Source organism: Callospermophilus lateralis, chromosome 3 (assembly GCF_048772815.1).
Source record: "Callospermophilus lateralis isolate mCalLat2 chromosome 3, mCalLat2.hap1, whole genome shotgun sequence".
Taxonomy (NCBI): domain Eukaryota; kingdom Metazoa; phylum Chordata; class Mammalia; order Rodentia; family Sciuridae; genus Callospermophilus; species Callospermophilus lateralis.
In genome coordinates, this window is record NC_135307.1 from 4,019,305 (window position 1) to 4,037,279 (window position 17,975).

The 17,975-nt window shown below is 57.2% G+C and overlaps 1 protein-coding gene across 1 annotated transcript; it reads right to left on the bottom strand.

Moving 5' to 3' along the window:
* Window positions 1-734: 734 nt before the first annotated feature.
* On the bottom strand, window positions 735-9,739 carry Exoc3l4 (exocyst complex component 3 like 4). Its single transcript, XM_076847945.2, has 11 exons — window positions 9,346-9,739; window positions 7,798-8,452; window positions 6,701-6,812; window positions 6,426-6,548; window positions 5,730-5,830; window positions 5,448-5,528; window positions 3,955-4,069; window positions 3,385-3,504; window positions 3,155-3,307; window positions 2,372-2,493; window positions 735-1,144 (listed from the first exon to the last, which is right to left on the bottom strand). Exons 1-11 carry the CDS (start codon window positions 9,737-9,739, stop codon window positions 937-939), a joined length of 2,184 nt encoding a protein of 727 aa, XP_076704060.1. The 3' UTR covers window positions 735-936.
* Window positions 9,740-17,975: the final 8,236 nt, after the last annotated feature.

The following is a 17,975-nucleotide window of genomic DNA, read 5'->3' on the forward strand; positions in this document are numbered from 1 at the left end:
GGTTCTGGCTCTGAGCTGTGAGAAGGGGCATCTAAGGTAGCTTGTCTCAGCTTCCTCTTAGCTCTCAGCCTTCCCGGAAAGCCTCAACTGCTAATGCCAGCAGGTTCTCTGGCAGCCTGGCTCTCAGAGTACAGGCAAATTCCAGAGAGAAGGGGCATGCACAAGGGCACACTGCAGCTTCTCCTGGAAGCTCTCCCGCTGCTGACACCTGCAGATCACGCCCCCAGACACACACTCAAGGGGCAGCACTCCCCCTAGAGTAACCTGACAACTTTCATTACTGGAAAGTCCCTGCCACATGTAACCCAAATATTTCAAGCCACAAGCCTTGGCCTGTTCCTGTCCCCCAGGAGCCTAGGCCTGCCTAGGATGAGGCAGAACAGTGCCCATCCCCACAGGGCAAGGCCAACTTAGCGAGACAAATGGACCCAGAGTCCCATAGTCGAGGCCTGTTTTTCCTGTAGCACAGGCAGGCGCCTTCCCAGTTCTGGGCCTGCCTCAGTCTCTCTGTTGATATGATAGGTAGCAAAGGGTCACCCACCAAAAGGAGCCTTCCAGCATGGCCCTGAGAGCATGGGTCTAGGTCTCCCACTCCCAACCAGCTTGGCCCTGCCCCCTCAGTAGAGAGGCACCATTTTAATTCACATTTATTTTTAGAATAAATACTCCATTCTACACTTTCAGACTTGGGTGGTGATGGTGCTGGATAGTTACCAGAGCAGCTCTCCCTGGTCAGCTGCAGTAAAGAGATCTTCTGCCACTCCAATATTCTCCCCCACAAATGTCTGAAATATCTTCATCTTTGCCTCCCTGCTGAGCAGCCAAGCTTGGCTGAGGACAAAGATTCCAGGACTCTGGGCCTCAGAGTTGGAGGCAGGGCCTAATGACCGCCTGGAATACTAGCCTGGAGCTAAGTGCCACAGCCTGACGACCCCCTCAGGCCAGGGAGCCCTGGATGCAAGTGATCAGCTGGATCCTGAAAGTAGACAACTCGATCTCCGCGAAGAGCACGCGGTCCTGAGTGGTCCCTGAGCCCCCAGCCTCAGCTGTAGCCCTCAGCAGGTCCTGGGCACGCTGCAGGAGGCTCTGGTTCCGACGGCGGCGCAGTCTGCGCAGTGCCAGAATGGCCAGTATGTGGTTTTGCCTGCAGAAACACAAGGGCCCTCATTGCAGAGTTGCACCCCTTGACACTCCAACAACCTGGAATTGACGGAACCCCTGGGCTGGGGAGGAAGCATGAATCACTCAGCATTCCTGAAGCTCATCAGAGAGGCCAGGACTGACCCAGGACAGGAGGAGGGGGCTCCGGAGGGAAGTGGAAACATGGGACTGGGGGCAGGAGCAGGGTACCTGGGCCTGGAGGGGCCAGGAACAGGCGCGCTGGGGAGGGGTCATGCCCACAAGGAAAGGCCCTGCGCAAAGCGAGGGAGTCGGGAGACCAGTCCAAGAAACGGTGCTGGTGGTGAGGGAGGGAGGGGGCGATGGGCTGCAATGTGGGAGGTAGGGTTCAGGCCAGGAGACCTCGGGGTCTGGGAAAGGTGTCCACGCTGCCAGCAGCAAGGAGCGAGGCGCCGTGGAGGCAGAAGACTCCTGCCCAAAGACATGGTGAGTTGCCCCTTCCCACGAGATCACAGTGAGGGGCTCTCAGAACTGCCCCCAGCAGGTAAGGAGGATGCAGCGAGAAGGGGCTGGAGGGAAACCCCGGATCGATGTAATGTGGCAGTCACTCCAACCGTGAACAGCAGCCAAGACCCAGGAACGAGGCTGGGCCAGGGACTTTCAGCAGCCTCCCCATCCTGGAATCTCCAAAGCCACTGAACCGGGATTTCCATAGGCTCCGATGACTCACAGTTCCCCACCCCCACCCCTGCATCAAAGCCTTCCTCCTCTGGCCCATGGAAGTCTGGGGCATTCAGAGGGGGCTTGTTCCGGGCTGGGGATCGCGGGAGGCGAGGCATGACCCCCGCCCCTGAGACTGATGGTGCCCTGAGACTGACCGGAACTCGGGTCGAGAATAAGTGGAAGGGCTCGCCTTGGTTCCAGGGCCAGGGGTCAGAGGCGCCTCCCTGGATGCGGTCCTCACACAAAGGCGCATGCAGGTCCGCAGATCCAGCTGGGTTCAAGTTCCCCCCTCCGCTGGTTACCAGCCCACCCACTGCCACCTAGACCCGTGTGTGTGTGTGTGTGTGTGTGTGTGTGTGTGTTTTTCTGGGGATTGAACCCAGGGCTTTGTGCGTGCAAGGCAGGCACTCCACTAACTGAGCTATATACCCAGCCCTGCCACCTAGACTCTTGAGAGGGAGCAGATGTCAAGCTTCAGAGTTCCCGGCTCTAGTTTGGAACCTGGTTGGGGCGCAGGTGGGCTACGAACCTGATGTCAGGGTAGCTCTGGATGAGTGTCTCCAGGTGCCGTTGGATGTCGTCTTTGTAACTCTCACCCAGGATCTCCGCCAGGCAAGGGATGGCTTGGTTAAGCCATGTGGCTTCAGAGCCCTTTGCAGACAGGAAAATATGTGTGGGCCCGGCCACCGCTCCCAGGAGCCCCTGCCTGCAGCCTCTCCTTTAGTGCACCGCTAGCCCTGCAACCGCCTGGCAGCAGTCCCCCATATGACTGCCTCATGTCCCTTCCCACAGCTGGAAGGGACACAGGGCTGGGCACTGAAGTCGCATCTGCAACACAGTATTCACCTTCCTGCCTACCTCCGGCACAAGTGTTTTCCCGTCTCTGCCCAGATGGGAAGACTGAGGCCCCTACCGGGAAGGGCTGCCGGGAACCATTGTGAGTGAGGGGTCAGCAACCCAGATAAAGGGTGCGTGGGGAGCAGGGACTGCCTGGGCTCCCAGGGCTCGGGGTCTGTAGTGCTTAGGGGCCTCCAGGAGGCTTTGCCCATCAGATAGGGCTGCAACCCTTGCTCCTTCCCTTAAAGTCCAGGTAACTGCACATGTATGCAAAGTGTCCCCTTCAGCTGCCCCACTGATCCCAAACACCCAGCCACCCTCCCTCCTGATAGAGCATGCAGAGGAGAACTTTTGCTGCCCAAGGCCAGCTGAGTGCTAGGCCCCTTCTCCCAATCCCAACCTGATTCTCTGTAGTGCAGAATAGAAATAATAGGAGGCGCTAGTGGAGGGCCTGGTGGCTGAATACTGCTCCTACCAGGCCCTGGAAGGTGTCACTGATTGCCTGGGCATCCAGATTCATCTTCTGGGAGCCATTCACACGCTCCACGCCCCGAAACCGCTCACGGGGCCTCAATGCCTGTGCCAGGTACTCCCGGACAATGTAACGGTGCACCTCCTGCAGAGTCTCCTGGGCAGGCATGGACAGGGTCAGGGTCAACAACCCCAGCCCCTGGACACCCTGCAGGGCCCTCCCCCTCCAAGTACCTTTGCCAGTGTTGGGGTTACATGCTTGAGGTGGTGGGCAAAGGCCACCACCTTGTCCATGATGGGATGCAGTGTGTCCTGTGTCAGCCAGCTCTTGGTGCTTAGGGCCCTGAAGAGTGGCTGGGAACAGAGGGGAATGGGAGTGAGCCCAATGCACCATCCCTGACCTCCTTTTCTGCTGGATTCCCTGTGCCATCCGTCTCCTAGCCACCCATTGTGTCACTGGGCCTTTCCCAGAATGCCTCCTCCAGGCAGAAGCTCTAGTGGCAGGGTTTGAATTTTAGTGACCATCCTGCTTAGGGTGTGCCTGGGGACAACTTGAGGGTCAGGGTGAAGGGTCCAGGCCTGATTCCTTGGACCCACTATCCTGACCTCTTAGAGGTCAACAGAAGGGGCGAGTTTCCCAAATATCCCTGCTCAATTGGAAGCTCATCAGGGCCCTGCCCATCCCCAAAACACAGGGCCCTGAAACTGCATTCAAATGAATGCTGGGACATGGACCCAGACTCCATGGAATAGGTGGCACCTACTGGCTACGGCAAGTAGGAAGGAAAGGGCTGTCCCATTCACCTGCACATCATGCTGCAAGCCCTGGAGCAAGTGCTTCTGGAAGTTACAGGTAGAAGACACTAGCGGCTTCTCCAGCTCCTCTCGAGTTCCTGGGAACCTGGCCAGAAGACTGGTCCTGGGAAGGTCCAAGACAAGTGAAGAGATGGCCATGGGGGAGTGGCTGGGAAACAAGACCCAGCACACACCCCTGTATGCTGGGAACTGTACAAGCTCCATTCATTTAGACTATAGTGTGAAGGATGGTCCCTGGAGCTGCATAGTGCAAGCCCTAGGAGCCAATCATAGAAGGGATAGACCAGCTTCCCTCTGGCAGCTCTGGGACTTGGGCCCCAGACTCCAGGGAATAGATCACACCTGCTGGGAAGCAGGAAGAGAAACTCCCCTATCCCTTGGTGATGGGACAGTGCAACACAACCATGCTGGGTAGAGACCCTCCACTGAACTTCATGATTTCCTGCTGAAGGAAACTGAGGGTCAGGCTACACCCAGGCCCCACAGACTAGGAACAGCATGTCAGGCTGAAGTTCTGTCACTGCCTACCAAGGGGTGGAGACTGCTCCCTGGCCATGAGCCCCCAGGGTCTCAGTACTGAGGAGCAGCCTGGTAGTGTGAGGCCCTGGGTTCCACCCTCAGCAACAAGACAGAGACAGACAGACAGATACACTCTGTCTTGGAGAAGTAGTGTCTCATCACCATCATGGACTCAGCTAGGCCTGGTTCATGTCCTGGCTTCACCACCCACTGGTTACAACAGTGGACAAGGGTCATTTCCAGAGCCTCCACTTCCCCACTGGTAGGTGGGTTCAAGACCCTCTGGAAGAATGGCATTAGGTGGGTAGAGCACACACATGACTGGCACATCTCAAGTGTCCACAAGAAGACGGAGTTCCCACAGCTCTAGAGAGCAGATGCTCTGGTCCCACCCTAGATGAGGAAAGAGGTGCACAGCTAGCCAGCGACAGACTGGGATCCGACGGGTGGCCCAGAGTCTGCCCTCTGCAGTGGGAAGACACCAAGGCACAGTGGAATTGGAGGCACAGAAGCAGTCCGTCCATCCCTCAGGGAGGGCTTTCCCTGCGCTGGGAATAGAGGGGCCCAGACCCCAGACAGCACAGCCTAGGGCGGAGTGTCAGGGAGGGCTTCTCTGAGGATGGGGTGCACCCCCAAAGGAAGAAGTCTGGCTGGGACGAAGGGAGAAAAAACAGCCCTGCGACTAGGGCAGTGGGCCTCCTTGGCCACTGATCATCGCTAAGCCCTCCGGCATCCCTCTCAGGGCCCCAGCTCGGCCGGGCTGAATGAGGTCAGCATGGCAGGAGCCGGGGCTCCTTCAGGTCTTAAGAGCCTCCGGAATTCACACTCCGGGAGCGCCCTCCACGCCCGGGTCCCAGCTCCTCTCTCCATCACTGGCGGCCTCCCGGAGGGTTTCCAAAGCTCGCGCGCCTTCTGCTGGCCAAGCTGGGCAGTGCTCCTGCGGAAGAGCTAGAGAGACCTACCTCAGCTCCTCGCAGGCGTTAATGTAGGCGCCCAGGTGCGGCTCGCTCACCGCCTCCGACTCCAGAAAAGACTTTTCAAACCTGGGGGGCAGGGTACGCAGACGCCTTGGGGATCACTCCCGGCTGCTCTATGACCTCGGGCCCCCGCCCAAACTTCAAGAACTGAGATGAAGGTCTCTCCCTCCCACTGGACTCTTGCATCCTGAGTCCACAGGGTGGACGCCGCCCACTCCTGGCCCCACCATTCCATCCACCTGACTCTGGCCGAGGACGCGCACGCACCTGGGCAGGAACAGGCGCAGCGCCCGCGCGCAGATCCGCAGGGTGGTGGCTTCCAGCTCCGCGGAGATAGCGCCGGCTGCTTTCACATGCTCCGCCACCAGCTGCGAGCCACGCTGAGTTAAGCGCGGTCGGGGCCCCAACCCGGATGCCCGGATGCCCGGATGCTTCTGGCCCTATGATGTCTCCAGCCCACCCCGCTCTGCCTCACAGTCACGGTTCCAGCTTTTTTTTTTTTTTTTTTTTTGTACCGGAGGTTAAACCCAGGGGTCCTTAACCACTGAGCCACATCCCAGGCCTTTTTATTTTTTATTTTGAAACGGTCTCACTAAGTTGCTTATGTCCTCGTTAAATTGCTGAGTCTGGCCTTGAACTTGCAATCCTCCTGCTTCAGCTCTTGAGCCACTGGGATTACAGGACGGCTCCAGCTTTAATGAGGGCCCAACCTGAAGGTCAACTCCCCACGCGTGGTCCACCAGTCAATCAGGAGCTGTACCCCAGCCTAGCCATGTGCCCCAGGGGTCCCTGGTCCCACCCCACCGGGGCCTCAGGCTCCCGTTTAATAGGCAGGAATGGTTAGCACTGGATATGATAGCTCTGGGGTCCCACCTCGGGCCTAAGGTCTGAACACAAGCCCCTCTCCACGACTCCCCCCGACACTGCCCGCCTCCCCCCACCCCCGTCTCCTCCCAGGCCCACCATGTGGACATCAATGGACAGGGATGCATGGTAGAGGCCCTGAAGCACCTCAGGGGCTTCCCCGGCTGCCCAGCGATTCTGCTCCAGCTGCAGGATACTCTCGAAGCAGCTTGCGATCTTGGTCTTTGGGGAGAAGGATAAGGCTACGGTGAGACCCTTCCGGGAGGGGGTTCTGTCCCCCACCCCCCCACCCGCCTCCAGAACCCCTCTTGCGCCCTCCTGGGACCACCCTCCCCCAGGATCCTGCCCCTGGATCCAGGCCCGACTGGCATTACCTCCAAGAAACTGGTGTAGTCGCTCTCCAGTCGAGCCCACACGTCAGGCGCTAGGAGTGGGGGCAGCGGTTCCGTGAGCAGTGCCAGGTCCGGGGCGCCCAGGAAGTCAGGGCTGGAAAAACATCAAGTGGGGGTGCTGGCCTGGGTTGGGCTCCAATGCTGCAGGGAGTCCCCCCTTACAATAGGCTCACAGTATAAAGGTATTGCGCAGGGCCCTGAGCTTGGATTTCTGTTCACACATTCCATCCCCATCCACCACCCCTGCCCTCTAGGGGTGCATGCCACTACCTCCCTCCCCCGGAAGCTTCTGACCGCTGGATTTCCTGGCATTCCAGCAGCTGTGCCTGCTCTGAATGCTTAAAGAGATGTCCAAATGGACCTCTGCCAGGCTGCCTCAGTGGTGACCTCTACCCTCATGGTTGGCCTACACCCAAGACTAGGCTCTAAGCAACACACACACAGAGTACAGCTCAGGGACCCATCTCCATCCAACCCACACCAGAGAGGGGCTGGTACCAGCCTGAGGTCAATACAGCAATTTAAGGAACCCAGGATTTTCAGGCAGCCTTCTTCCCCAGGCATCCCTGCCTCTGATGCTGGGAACCATTGGTTCTGAGAGGTAATCCGCCCCCATCACATCTCAGAGCTAGAGGTGGAACCCTCAACAGGCTGTACCCTGCACTTGGGTTCCCATCTGATGGGGAAAGTGGGGGTCAGCCTACACTGAGCGCTGTGAACCCATAGGGGTGTCCTGCCTGGAGAAGTGCCTTTCTCTATGGTACACACAGGCACCTTGTGCACTAGCATAAGTCCTCTAACTGGGCTCCCTGCCCCCATGGGAATCTCTCCACGGAGACTTTCCAGCTTCAGGAAGCTGCTCAGGAGTGGGAACCTAGGAAAGGCTGGGGTGGGAGTCACAGCGCAGCCTAACAGGAAGGAAAGAATGCCAAAGTCCCTGTGAGGGGCAGGGAGGGTTTCACCAGCTCTCTCCCAGGGAGGGAATGAAGAAGAAAGGAACCCGGGGCAAGTTTCCCAAGGCCTCCACGTTGGGCAGTTGAGTCCTTTCTCGCCCTGTGGCGCAGTGGCTCTGGCCTCACCTGCCATAGACATTGGCTGCCCAGTCCAGCAGAAGGTAGAGCTGCTCACAGCCGCGGGCGGCTTGCGCGAGCTCCTGCAGGCGTTGGGCCACTGCGCTGTGGAAGGCGCGGAGGTAGGTTTCCCACGCTGGGAAGCCGGCGGCTGCGTAAGCCGGTTGCACCACCAGCCGCACCTTCTGCAGATCGCGTCGAACCAAGCCACCAAGCTCTGCCAGAAGCTGGGCTAGGTCGGAAGCGTCCTTGTCAGGCTCAGAAGTCAGCCCGGCGTCTGACTGCTGCACTCGCTCCTGCGCGCTGCGCCGCACCGCGTCCTCCCAGTGCTGGCGCCAGTGGCGGGGTGTGCGCAGGAAGTCGCCGTCGGCTGGGAGCGCCGGGTGGGCCTCCTCTTCAGCGCGCACCAGCCGGGCCACTTCAACAAGCGCGGCCTGGTCTATGCCTTCGGGACCCAATGTCTCGCGCACGATGGCGCCAATCTCCGCCGCCAGCCCATCGTAATGTAGGCACACGTCCATGGCACGCCGCGCAAAGGCGGTGGGGTCCTGCTCAAAGGTGCGAGAGGCTTTCTCTGCTACCAGCTTTGTCTCCAGGTACCGGAGCTGTTCGAAAGCTGCTACCAGCTGCCGCTCAGTGATGAGGTCAGCCACAGATTTGCCTTCTGTAAGGGCAGATGACAAGAGGGGTAGTGAGATGGGCCACCCCAGGACCCTGGGCTGAACAGAGACCTGGAGGTCCCTGTCAAATCCTGCCCAGGGCAGCCCAGTCCCTCTCTCCAACCCCCTGGGCCCAGCTGAAAACCTTCACAGGCAGCCTCCCCTGCCAGGAGCCCTTGCTCATAATCACATTGGTAGAAATAGGACCGGAGACCCTGACTGGAAAGAGCAATTTGGACCAGTCTCTGCCCTCCCCACTTGCAGTTCATACCTTCCTCCTTGCTCCCACCCCACCCCAGCTCTGTGGAGCTAGCCCTAGTGGCCTCATGTGCAGCCCAGATGGCAAGTATAATAGGTCAGATCTCTGGCCGCATGTGTCCTGTGATGCCCAGGCTTCTGCCCCAGCATCTAGAGTCAATGTTTCTGGCTGCTTGGCTCCCGCCAGCCCCACACCCAGGAGCCCTCTTCTACCTGGATCCTTCCTTCAGGGTCCAATTTGTCCTCCTCTGGGCAGTCCCAGAGCCTCCTCTACACCCTCTGTGACTCCCTAATCAGAAAGGGTGGGTGCCTTGAGAACGGCCCTGGTTTGACCAGGAACCAGGCTGTGAACATCTGTGCAGAGGCTTCTGTAGTCATGCAAATCCTGGTTCAAATCTCATTTCTCTGCTTCTCCAGCTGTGTGGCTGGAAGGAAGCCACTTAAAGTGAGCCTCACTTTTCTCATTTGCCTAGTGGGAGCTTCACCTAAGACACTGTTAAGAACCTGAAGTGAGGTTGTGCAGAAGGCAGGGTTTGAGGGAGCTGGGCCTCAAGGAGAGGCTGTTGGAAGCCCTGGCTCAGCAGCTGCCTCCTCTGGTTCATTTTCCTCTCTTGCTCAGTGTTGTCAGTGAGACCCTCACCTGCCTCAGGTTCCAGGTCCCCAGGCCCCACCCGGGTGGATGCCTGCTGGCTGACACCATCTGTGAACACACAGGGCTCCTCTGCCATAGCAGCCCCCTGGGAGTGGCCAGCAGCTCGACCTTCATCTGGAGTACGCCGGAAAGACCGGAACAGGGAGCTTCGCCTGAGCCGGCCTTGGTCCTCCTTGGAGGCCTGAGAGGCCTTCTGGCTTGCCCAGGAGAAGGCCCGCTTCAGGGTGTCCAGGCCTGGCCTTGTGGTATCCTCATGGTGGGCGTTGGGCTCCTTTCCACTGCTGATCTGCCCAGTACCCTGAGCTGGGGTCTGGGTTTTCAGCTCAGGCTCCTTGGGGCTCTGCAGCTCTGGCCCAGGGGTCACTGTCCGTGGTGATAGCATCTTGGCAGCAGGAGAACTGGGGATGAGAAGGAGATTCAGGAGGCCCGCAGGGTTCCCAGCCTCAGGGAACAGACACAGAACCCTTGGGAGCCCCATGGGACTTGACCAGACCCAGGGCCCCTGTCAACCTTCCTGGAAGCAGCAACCCTCAGTCTGTCCAAAAGGAAATGTCAGCAGGCAACTACCTGGGCTACTAGCAGGCCACTAGGAAGCTTTCCCTGCCACCACCCCACAGAATGCCTACCCCCATGCCCAACAGCAATTCAGCCTTCCAGACCAGCCCTTCCCACCAGAATTGGGGGGGTGGGGGGGTGGAACATGCAGATTCTGGGGCCTAGTCCATTCCACAGCCCACAGAAGGGCAGGGCCCAGCAACCACATCTGGGACTTTGGTACTGTAGGTTCTGAGACCCCAAATCCCCCTCTCCCTCCCTCCACCAGCCCCTTTACTGCCTAACCCCTTCCACCTGAAAATCCAGACTTCTTCTGCTTAAAGATGAGGTAGGGACCCCCACGGGAGTCTATGCCTTTTACTTCTGAGCTGGAGAGAGGTGCTGTGAGGCTTGAGGGCACTGGCTTAAGCCACCCTGCTGCTTATCGAGACCACACAGCCTAAAGGGAAGGATGGTGGGAGGGGCCTCGGGTTTATATTTAACAGGGGGTGGAAAGGGTTTCCATGTTGTTTCCCACCCACTGTATGGCCCACTCCCCTCCCCCATCTCCACCACAGAGAGTGAGGTGGGGGTCCCAATGGTATGGGGCACACATACCACCCTCTGCAAGGCTCTACCACATCCCCTTTCAGCCTGAACCTAGCCAGGATGTTTGCTTTTCTGGCTTTAGGCTAAGTTAGGGGTGGGAGAGTAGAGGGAGCTAGCTCTCCAGCAGGCAGGCTGCAGGCTGGGACCTTCCACCTACCCTGTTGTGCAACCGGGCAGGGTGGGGGAGGGTTTGGGCTAGTAAGGTATCACTTTATCCTTGGAGAAACTGAGGTCAAAAGAAGGGCTGGATGGATGTACTGAAGTTACAGCCCACAGCAGAGCCCACAGCTGCTCCCAAGGGCTACCCATCACCCCAGGCACCAAGCAAAGCCCCGGCTGGAGCCAGCACAAGACCTCTGAGTGGCACCAGGCTAGAACTGCCCCTCCTTGGGCCTCAGTTCGCCCTGACCCTCACCCACCCCTATGTCCTACAGCAAGGTTTCTGTTCAGGGCCAGCTGACACCTACCTTCCTCCAGGATCCAGAGGGCCAATGGGCAGCTGGAAGAAGGCCCAGTTGAGGGAAACAGACACAGGTGATTGATGGGGACCTTATCGCCCCACCCCGGCCACAGGTCACCATCCTCCTCTGGAGCCAGGGTTCAGGGACCCTGCCCCACTCAGACTTCATCCATGCATGGCAAGGATCTAACCAACCTCCCCTCTCCTCTTCCTGGGTCCCCTCAGTACCTGGCTTGGGGGGTGTGGTGCCCACAGAGCAAAAGCACAAAAGAGCCAGTTACAGCTCAAACTGACACAGCCCAATGCCTGACACAGATCAGGTCCCCTAGACAACAAGGCTGCTGGATTCATTTGCCTCACATCACAAGAGAGGAGCCTGAGGCCCACGGCTGGCTCTTGCCTCAAGCCATAGGCTCAGGGGTGGGAGAGCCAGGGCTGAGCCAGGTCTGCCTGGAAACAGGGAGCAGTCCTCATCCTGCAGCACCAGGACCTCAGGGTTCTGCCCGCGGAGCTCTCTGGCAGAGGACCCCATAGAGGACAAGGGTGTCCTGAGAGAGGTCAGACTTAGCAGTTCTCTCCCAGGGAGCCCAGGGATGGATTTTAGGGTAAGGTGGGACAGCTGAGCAGGTGGATCTCAAGGAAGGTCAACAGGCAGAGGCTTGGGGCTCCCTGAGCCTCCTCAAGCACTCCTGTCCCAAACCAGAGCCCAGAGGGCCCCTCAGCCTGCAACAACAGCACCAGGGACCCTGAAACTCCCAGCAGCTTCCCCCAAAATTCTTGACCTTCCTGGTCCAAAGGGATCATTCCTTGCTTTAAGCCATTCCATGGCTCCCTAGTGCCCTCAAGCCAACCCTGAGACTTTTCTGGACTGAACCTTCTCTGGCTCCAGCCCATCCAGTCTTATAGGCCTCCCTTCTGTCTCCCTGAATGTCAGCCTCCAGGCTGTCCCTCAGGGTCGTCCCCCTAACCTCCTTTCCTCTGTCCACCAATTCTGACCTGAGTTTCAGGAGCTGAGGGCACCCTCACCTCCAAGACTCCTCCAATGGTGCTGTGTGATGTGCCCTCACCATCTGACTGTCCAGTGGGCACTCAGGACTATCCCTGCAGTGACGTGGCCCTCCTTCCTGACCTGCACTCTCTGTCCATCTCCCCTTCCCTACCACCCCAGAGCACAGTCTAGAAAAAGAGTGAACCATTCAGTGTAAGGGGTGCCCCCTCAACCCTAGGCTGGTCTGGCCAGGTGCCACCCTGGTGCCCTCTGGGCTGACCTGTGGGCCCCCACCCCTACTCTAGCTGGGCCTCTCCCCTGAGCCTGCCCAACATGGCCATGGGGCCTCTCTCTGACTCTCCTTCTGTTTCCCTGTCCGTACTGTGCTGAGCATCCAGGGAGGCCCAACTTCTGTGCCCTAGCTCCCTGACGGATCCACACTGGCTGAGCTCTAAGGTCCTTCAGACCCAGGCCAGCCTGAGCCCTGGGCCCTGAACCACACACTCTCTAGGTCAGGCTGCCACATCTGTTGCAGGGCCAGTGGCAGGGGACTAAAGTCACACAGAAGACACAATCATGGGAACTCCCACCCTGGTCGCCGGGTTGTAACTGAGAATTCAAGTCTGTGCTTTCCCTCCCTCCCCAACCCCAGCCTCTCTTCTAGACCTTCCCTCTACAGCAGCTCTGGTCCTCAGTCAACCCTCAGTGCTCACTGCGCCCTCTTTTCCCCACCCACCCTGGGAAGGGCCAATACATCTTTTAAAGCTCAGAAGTGGCCACTGTGACCTGGCCCCGAAGTGCCCCCCAATTCCCACCTGCCATCCCCCTCCACCTCATCACAGCCTCCTAATCACTCTCCGTCCTGAACTCCTTGGGTTCCTGGAGCAGAAGGGAGGCCTTGCTGAAACCCCAACCTGCCTAGAAAGCTTTCCTTGCAAGAGGGAAGTCTGAGAACATGGGAAAGAACAAGGATGTCTGTTCTCGTTACTATTCTAAATTGTTTGCCTAGAAGAACTAATTCGGGCAAAAAGGCAAGAAAAAATAAATAATAACTATAAATATTAGGGAGAAACAGATAAAACTGTCATTCACTGGTGATATGATTATCGGCTTAGAAAATCTGAGACTGAAAATAATGAGAGCTAACAGAAGAGTTTGGTGGGTAAGTTTCATGGATTGATTTTGGAAATACAATCAGTAGCTCTCCTACACCCAGCAAAGCCTATTAGAAAAACACACTTTAAGAAAGTCATTTGAGCCAAGTGCAGTGGCACACACCTGTAATCCGAGGGACTCAGGAGGCTGAGGCTAGAGGATCACAAATTCAAAGCCAGCCTCAGTAATCTAGCCAGGCCCTCAGCAATTTAGCAAGACCCTATCTCAAAATAAAAAATAAAAAGGGCTAGGGATGTGGCTCAGTGATAAAATGCCCCTAGGTACAATCCTTAGTACTCCCCAAAAAAGTCACTTAAAGCCAGGCACAGTGGCATACATCTATAATCCCAGGGACTCAAGGAGGCTGAGGCAAAAGGGTTTGCAAGATGGAGGCCAGCCTCAGTAGTTTAATGAGACCCTAAACAACTTGGTGAGACCCTGACTCAAAATAAAAAATATAAAGGACCAGGAATGTAGCTCAATGGTAGAGCACCCTTGAGTTCAATCCCCAGTATCAAAAGAAAAAGAAAAAAAAAGCACTTAAAAGTCTTTTTTTCCAGGCTGGGGTTATAGCTCGGTGGTAGAGCACTTTTCTCACACATGTGAGGCACTGGGTTCAATTCTCAGAACTAAATTAAAAAAAAAAAAAAAAAAAGTCTGTTTTTCCAGTGACTTGAGGAAGGATCACAAGTTTGAGGCCGCCCTGGGAAACTTGGTTTAACTCTGTCTCAAAATTTAAAATAAATAAATAAATAAATAAAATAAAAAGGGCTGGGGGTATAGCTCAGTGGCAGAATGCCAGGGTTTAATCTCCAGTACCGGGCTGGGGGTGAGGACAAAAAGGCCCCCTTCACGGTAGCCAAAAACCAGAACGCTCCCAGGCTGCCATCACCCTGAAGAACAACCTCCCCCTTAGCTTGGCATCGAGGCCCTTCCTAACTGCCCCTCCTGCTCCGCCCCACCCTGTTACCACTCTGACCCCAGAAGCACTCACCACTCCTCCACACCTTTGCACAGACTTGTGACCTCGGCCACACTTTCTCCAGCTGCCTGCTCCTTCAGGCTTAGCAGAAGAGGCTCCTCCTCTGAGGAACCCCAGGACACAGTCAGCACCTCCTGTTGTGGGTCCAGTCCCAGCCCTGGCCACACCATCTCCATGACTAAGGGGCAGGTACATAGTCTGGGATGTCTCTGCCTGTGACCAGGAGCCTGCGGAGCAGGGAATAGACCTGACCCAGCCCCCAGCCAGGGCCGGTACAGGGCAGGTGCCCAGGGAAAATGGATAAGTGGATCTAAGGTATGGTGTGAGTCTGGGGATATGTCCACACTTAGTGTATGTGAGCTTTGCATGTCTGCACGTGGGCCTGTCTCCTGTGTGTGACTGTTCAGTAGGTGTGTGCCTCAGGGGGCTCCAGGAGGCTTTCTCCAGGGTCCACCTGTGTCTGTCTGCATTTCATGAACACCTTCATGTCTTGTGCATGTGTCTCTGTGCTTTCTGCTTGTGTGTGTGACTGCCTGGGTATGAGGGCGGATGAGTCCCTGTGGCTGAGCGGGCACTGTGGCCCAGCCAGCCTGGGCTGGAAGGCCACTAGCAGAGCTGCAGTGGTTTCAGTCCCTTGAGTTCCTGCCAGCTATCTGCAGCTCCTGTCCGCCCTTCTGCCCCACCTAACCAGGACATACCTGAGGGAGCAGACACTGAGCCCAGGCAGACGGTGCCCTGGAAAAGCCGACCGAGTGAGACCCTGAGAGACAGGTCCAGGCCTGGGACCTCCAAAACAGCCCGAATGACCAACAGCTGGGACTTCCCAGCCACGCGGTCAGCACCGCCCAGGCCCACTGGGCCCCACCCCCACCCCATCCTCAACCCAGACCCCATACTTTCACTTTCAAAAGAGTCCCGCCCTTTTTCAGAGGCAATCACTCCAACCTTTGATCCCCCTGGCAAGCTGAGACAGAGGCAGCGGGCCAGGGGCCTCTGGAGGGAAGGGAGAGAGGGCCATTCTTGGGACCTGGACTGAGGCAGTGGGGGTGAATGCTAGCAGGGACAGCTACCAACCCCTCCTGTGTCCAGAGGCCAGGGGCACAGGCCTTGACTCGGGACACCTACCTTGAGGGAAGGGGCTCCAGCACCAGGCCTATCCATCAAATTCATCCCAAGGCCCCTTGCACCCTGCTGTGGCCGAAAGCCAGAGCAGAAACTTTTGCCCGGCTAGGTTAGGGAGTCCCTGGGTTCTATTCCCAGCCCAGGACGAGAGAAAAAATTGCACTCACAGGGACACCCATGGAGTAGTTGTCCCCTCCATTCCTGAGGAGTGAGGAGGGGCAGTGTCTGGGCCGGGGGCAGTACAACTGCAGAGGTATGGCTGAGCCTGATGCCAAGGGACAAGGGCCCCACTCTTCCACATCAAGTCAGATCGAAGGCATTTTGTGGGGAGGGTCACAGAGCCCTCCTGGAGGAGGAAGCCCCCACCCCTTCCCAGGGGGATTCCAAGCAAGCGTCCTAAGAAAGAAAATCAGGGAAAATCCAAGGAGGACAGATTCTGGCCTGTCCCACCCTGGACTGGAACCAGCTAGCTGTCCCAGGCAGGATGCTGAGTGTGTTAGTGTCCCAGGGTCACCATGCAAAAGCACCACAGACTGGGGGACTTAAACAGTTTATTCTCTCACAGCTCTGCAGACCAGGGATAAGGCCAAGATGCAGCAGGGCCGGTTTCTCTCCTCGAAGGTCTGTAGGTGGCCGCCTTCTCCCAGCACCTTTACCTGGTTTTCACTCTGTGCATGTCTGTGTCAATTTCCTTTTTCTATTGGATAAGGGCCCAATCTAATGACCTCATTTTAATTATTTACTTTCTTAAAGAGCCCATCTCCAAATAAGGTCACCTTTTGATGTTCTGGGGTTAAGATTTCAACATATGAAATTGGGGGGACAATGCTGAGAGCCATAGCCAAGTAGGAATGACGCATGGCAATTTCCTTGTCAGCCTACCCAATGTTGCTTATAGGGAGGACTCTCCATTGTGGAAATGGGCTTGCCTTGGACCCAGGTCATTTGCAGTGACATTGCATGAATGTTAGAGAGTTTTGGTTTGAAAGGTGACACTGCTCAGGGATTAGGGTGGCTCCAGGTTTAGGGTGGATCCTGCTGGATTAGGGTGGCTCTGGGTTTAGGGTGGATCCTGCTGGATTAGGGTGGTTCCAGGTTTAGGGTGGACCCTGCTGGGAATAGGGCATATCCTGCTGCCTCAGGCGCCTGCTCCTGGAGTTCCCGTGGAGTTCTCGAGGGATTCTGAGAGAATTAGCGCAGAGCCCAGTGGAGGCAGTGTATTTTTCCCAGAACGTGCTTGTAGAGGGCCAGTGAGAGTTCAGGAATAATGAATTGCTGTTGGAATCTATAAGTTTTTGTGGTGGCTCGGTTATTTTGTGCCCAGCCAGACTGCGGCAGGACAATATTCAGTCCATAGCAAACTGGAAGGTACCCAGGATGCTGCCCTGGCATCTGCAGACAGGCCATTTCAGATCCAAAGATACCAGCACTCCTCCAGATAGGCCTCTTGCTATCCTAGCTCCTGAGCCCTGGGTCCCCTCTATGGAGTGGGAAGAGTCGCAGTTCCAGCCTCCAAGGAACACAGCAGGCTTGTGGTCCTGTGCTCCCAGCTCTGCCTGGCTTGCCCTCTGGTCCCCAACAGTTAGAGGAAATGAGAGATGAGAGGGAATTAGCACAACTCAAGACACAGGGCAAGAGCCGGGGGGCAGTGACTCACACCTGTAATCCTAGCAACTCAGGAGGCTGAGGCAGGAGGATCTCAAGTTCAAAGCCAGCCTAAGCAACTTATTGAGACCGTGAACAACTCAGAGAGACCCTGTTTCTAAATAAAATATAAAAAAGAGCTGGGGATGTGAATCAGTGGTTAATGCCCCTGGGTTCAATCCCCTGTACCAAAAGAGAGGGGTGGGGGTAGGGGCCCAAGATGAGTGCAGCCAGGTTATATCAGGGCCCCTGGACCTCTTGTTATGGGTCATTTTCACTCAAGTCCTAGGGGCCTGAACAGCTGGTGGTGCCCAGGACCTGGGGCCTGCTCTCAAGCTCCCAGTGACACCCCAGGCCTGGGTCCACTTTCCAACTTATGGTTGTTCTTTTATTCTGTTTCCATGTTGTTTCCCCCTAACTTTCCCAGTAAAATCCCTGTAGAAAAGTCCCTGCCTTGTCTCAGGGGAGGCTGGGGCACAGGACTGGCCTGGCAGGGGTCAGAAGGCAGAGCAGGGAGCAACTGAGAGGGAGAAGCATGGCTGGGGCCATGCACAGAACACAATTCCAGTTCCCTGCCTCTCCGGCAGGGGCACTTCCTGAGTCTCGGTTTACTGCTCCATAAAGTGGAGTTATTGGGGGGACCAAAGGGACTCACCTCAGTTGAGGACCTGGCTCCTAGGTAGGGGAGGGTGGGGAGAAGGACCCTCACCACCAGCTGCCTGCCTGTCCTAGGGTTCTTTTGGAGTCAGGCAGTGACAGCAGAATTCAGATGCCAGAGGCGTCAAACCACCTACACTGTTCTGGGTCCAGAGTGGAGCCCGATCTGAGGTCAGGAGCCCCTGATTTTATCTTCCACTCCTCCACCGGCTGCAGGGCATGGCAGGGATAGTGCCCGCTCTGAGTCTCCATCCGTCCTGCGAATATTGCAGAGCATTGGGCGCCCACCTCAGAACGCACGGTACAGTGGCCCTGGTGACCGCCAGGGGGAGCCGCAGAATGATACTGCGTGGCCTCGCGCTGGGGACGGGACCACGGGAGGGGCGGGGCAGCCTCTGGCTCCGCCCCGCCCATGTCCGCTGCGCTCCGCGCGAGGGCAGTGGTCAGTCTGGGGCCTCGTGTGCTGG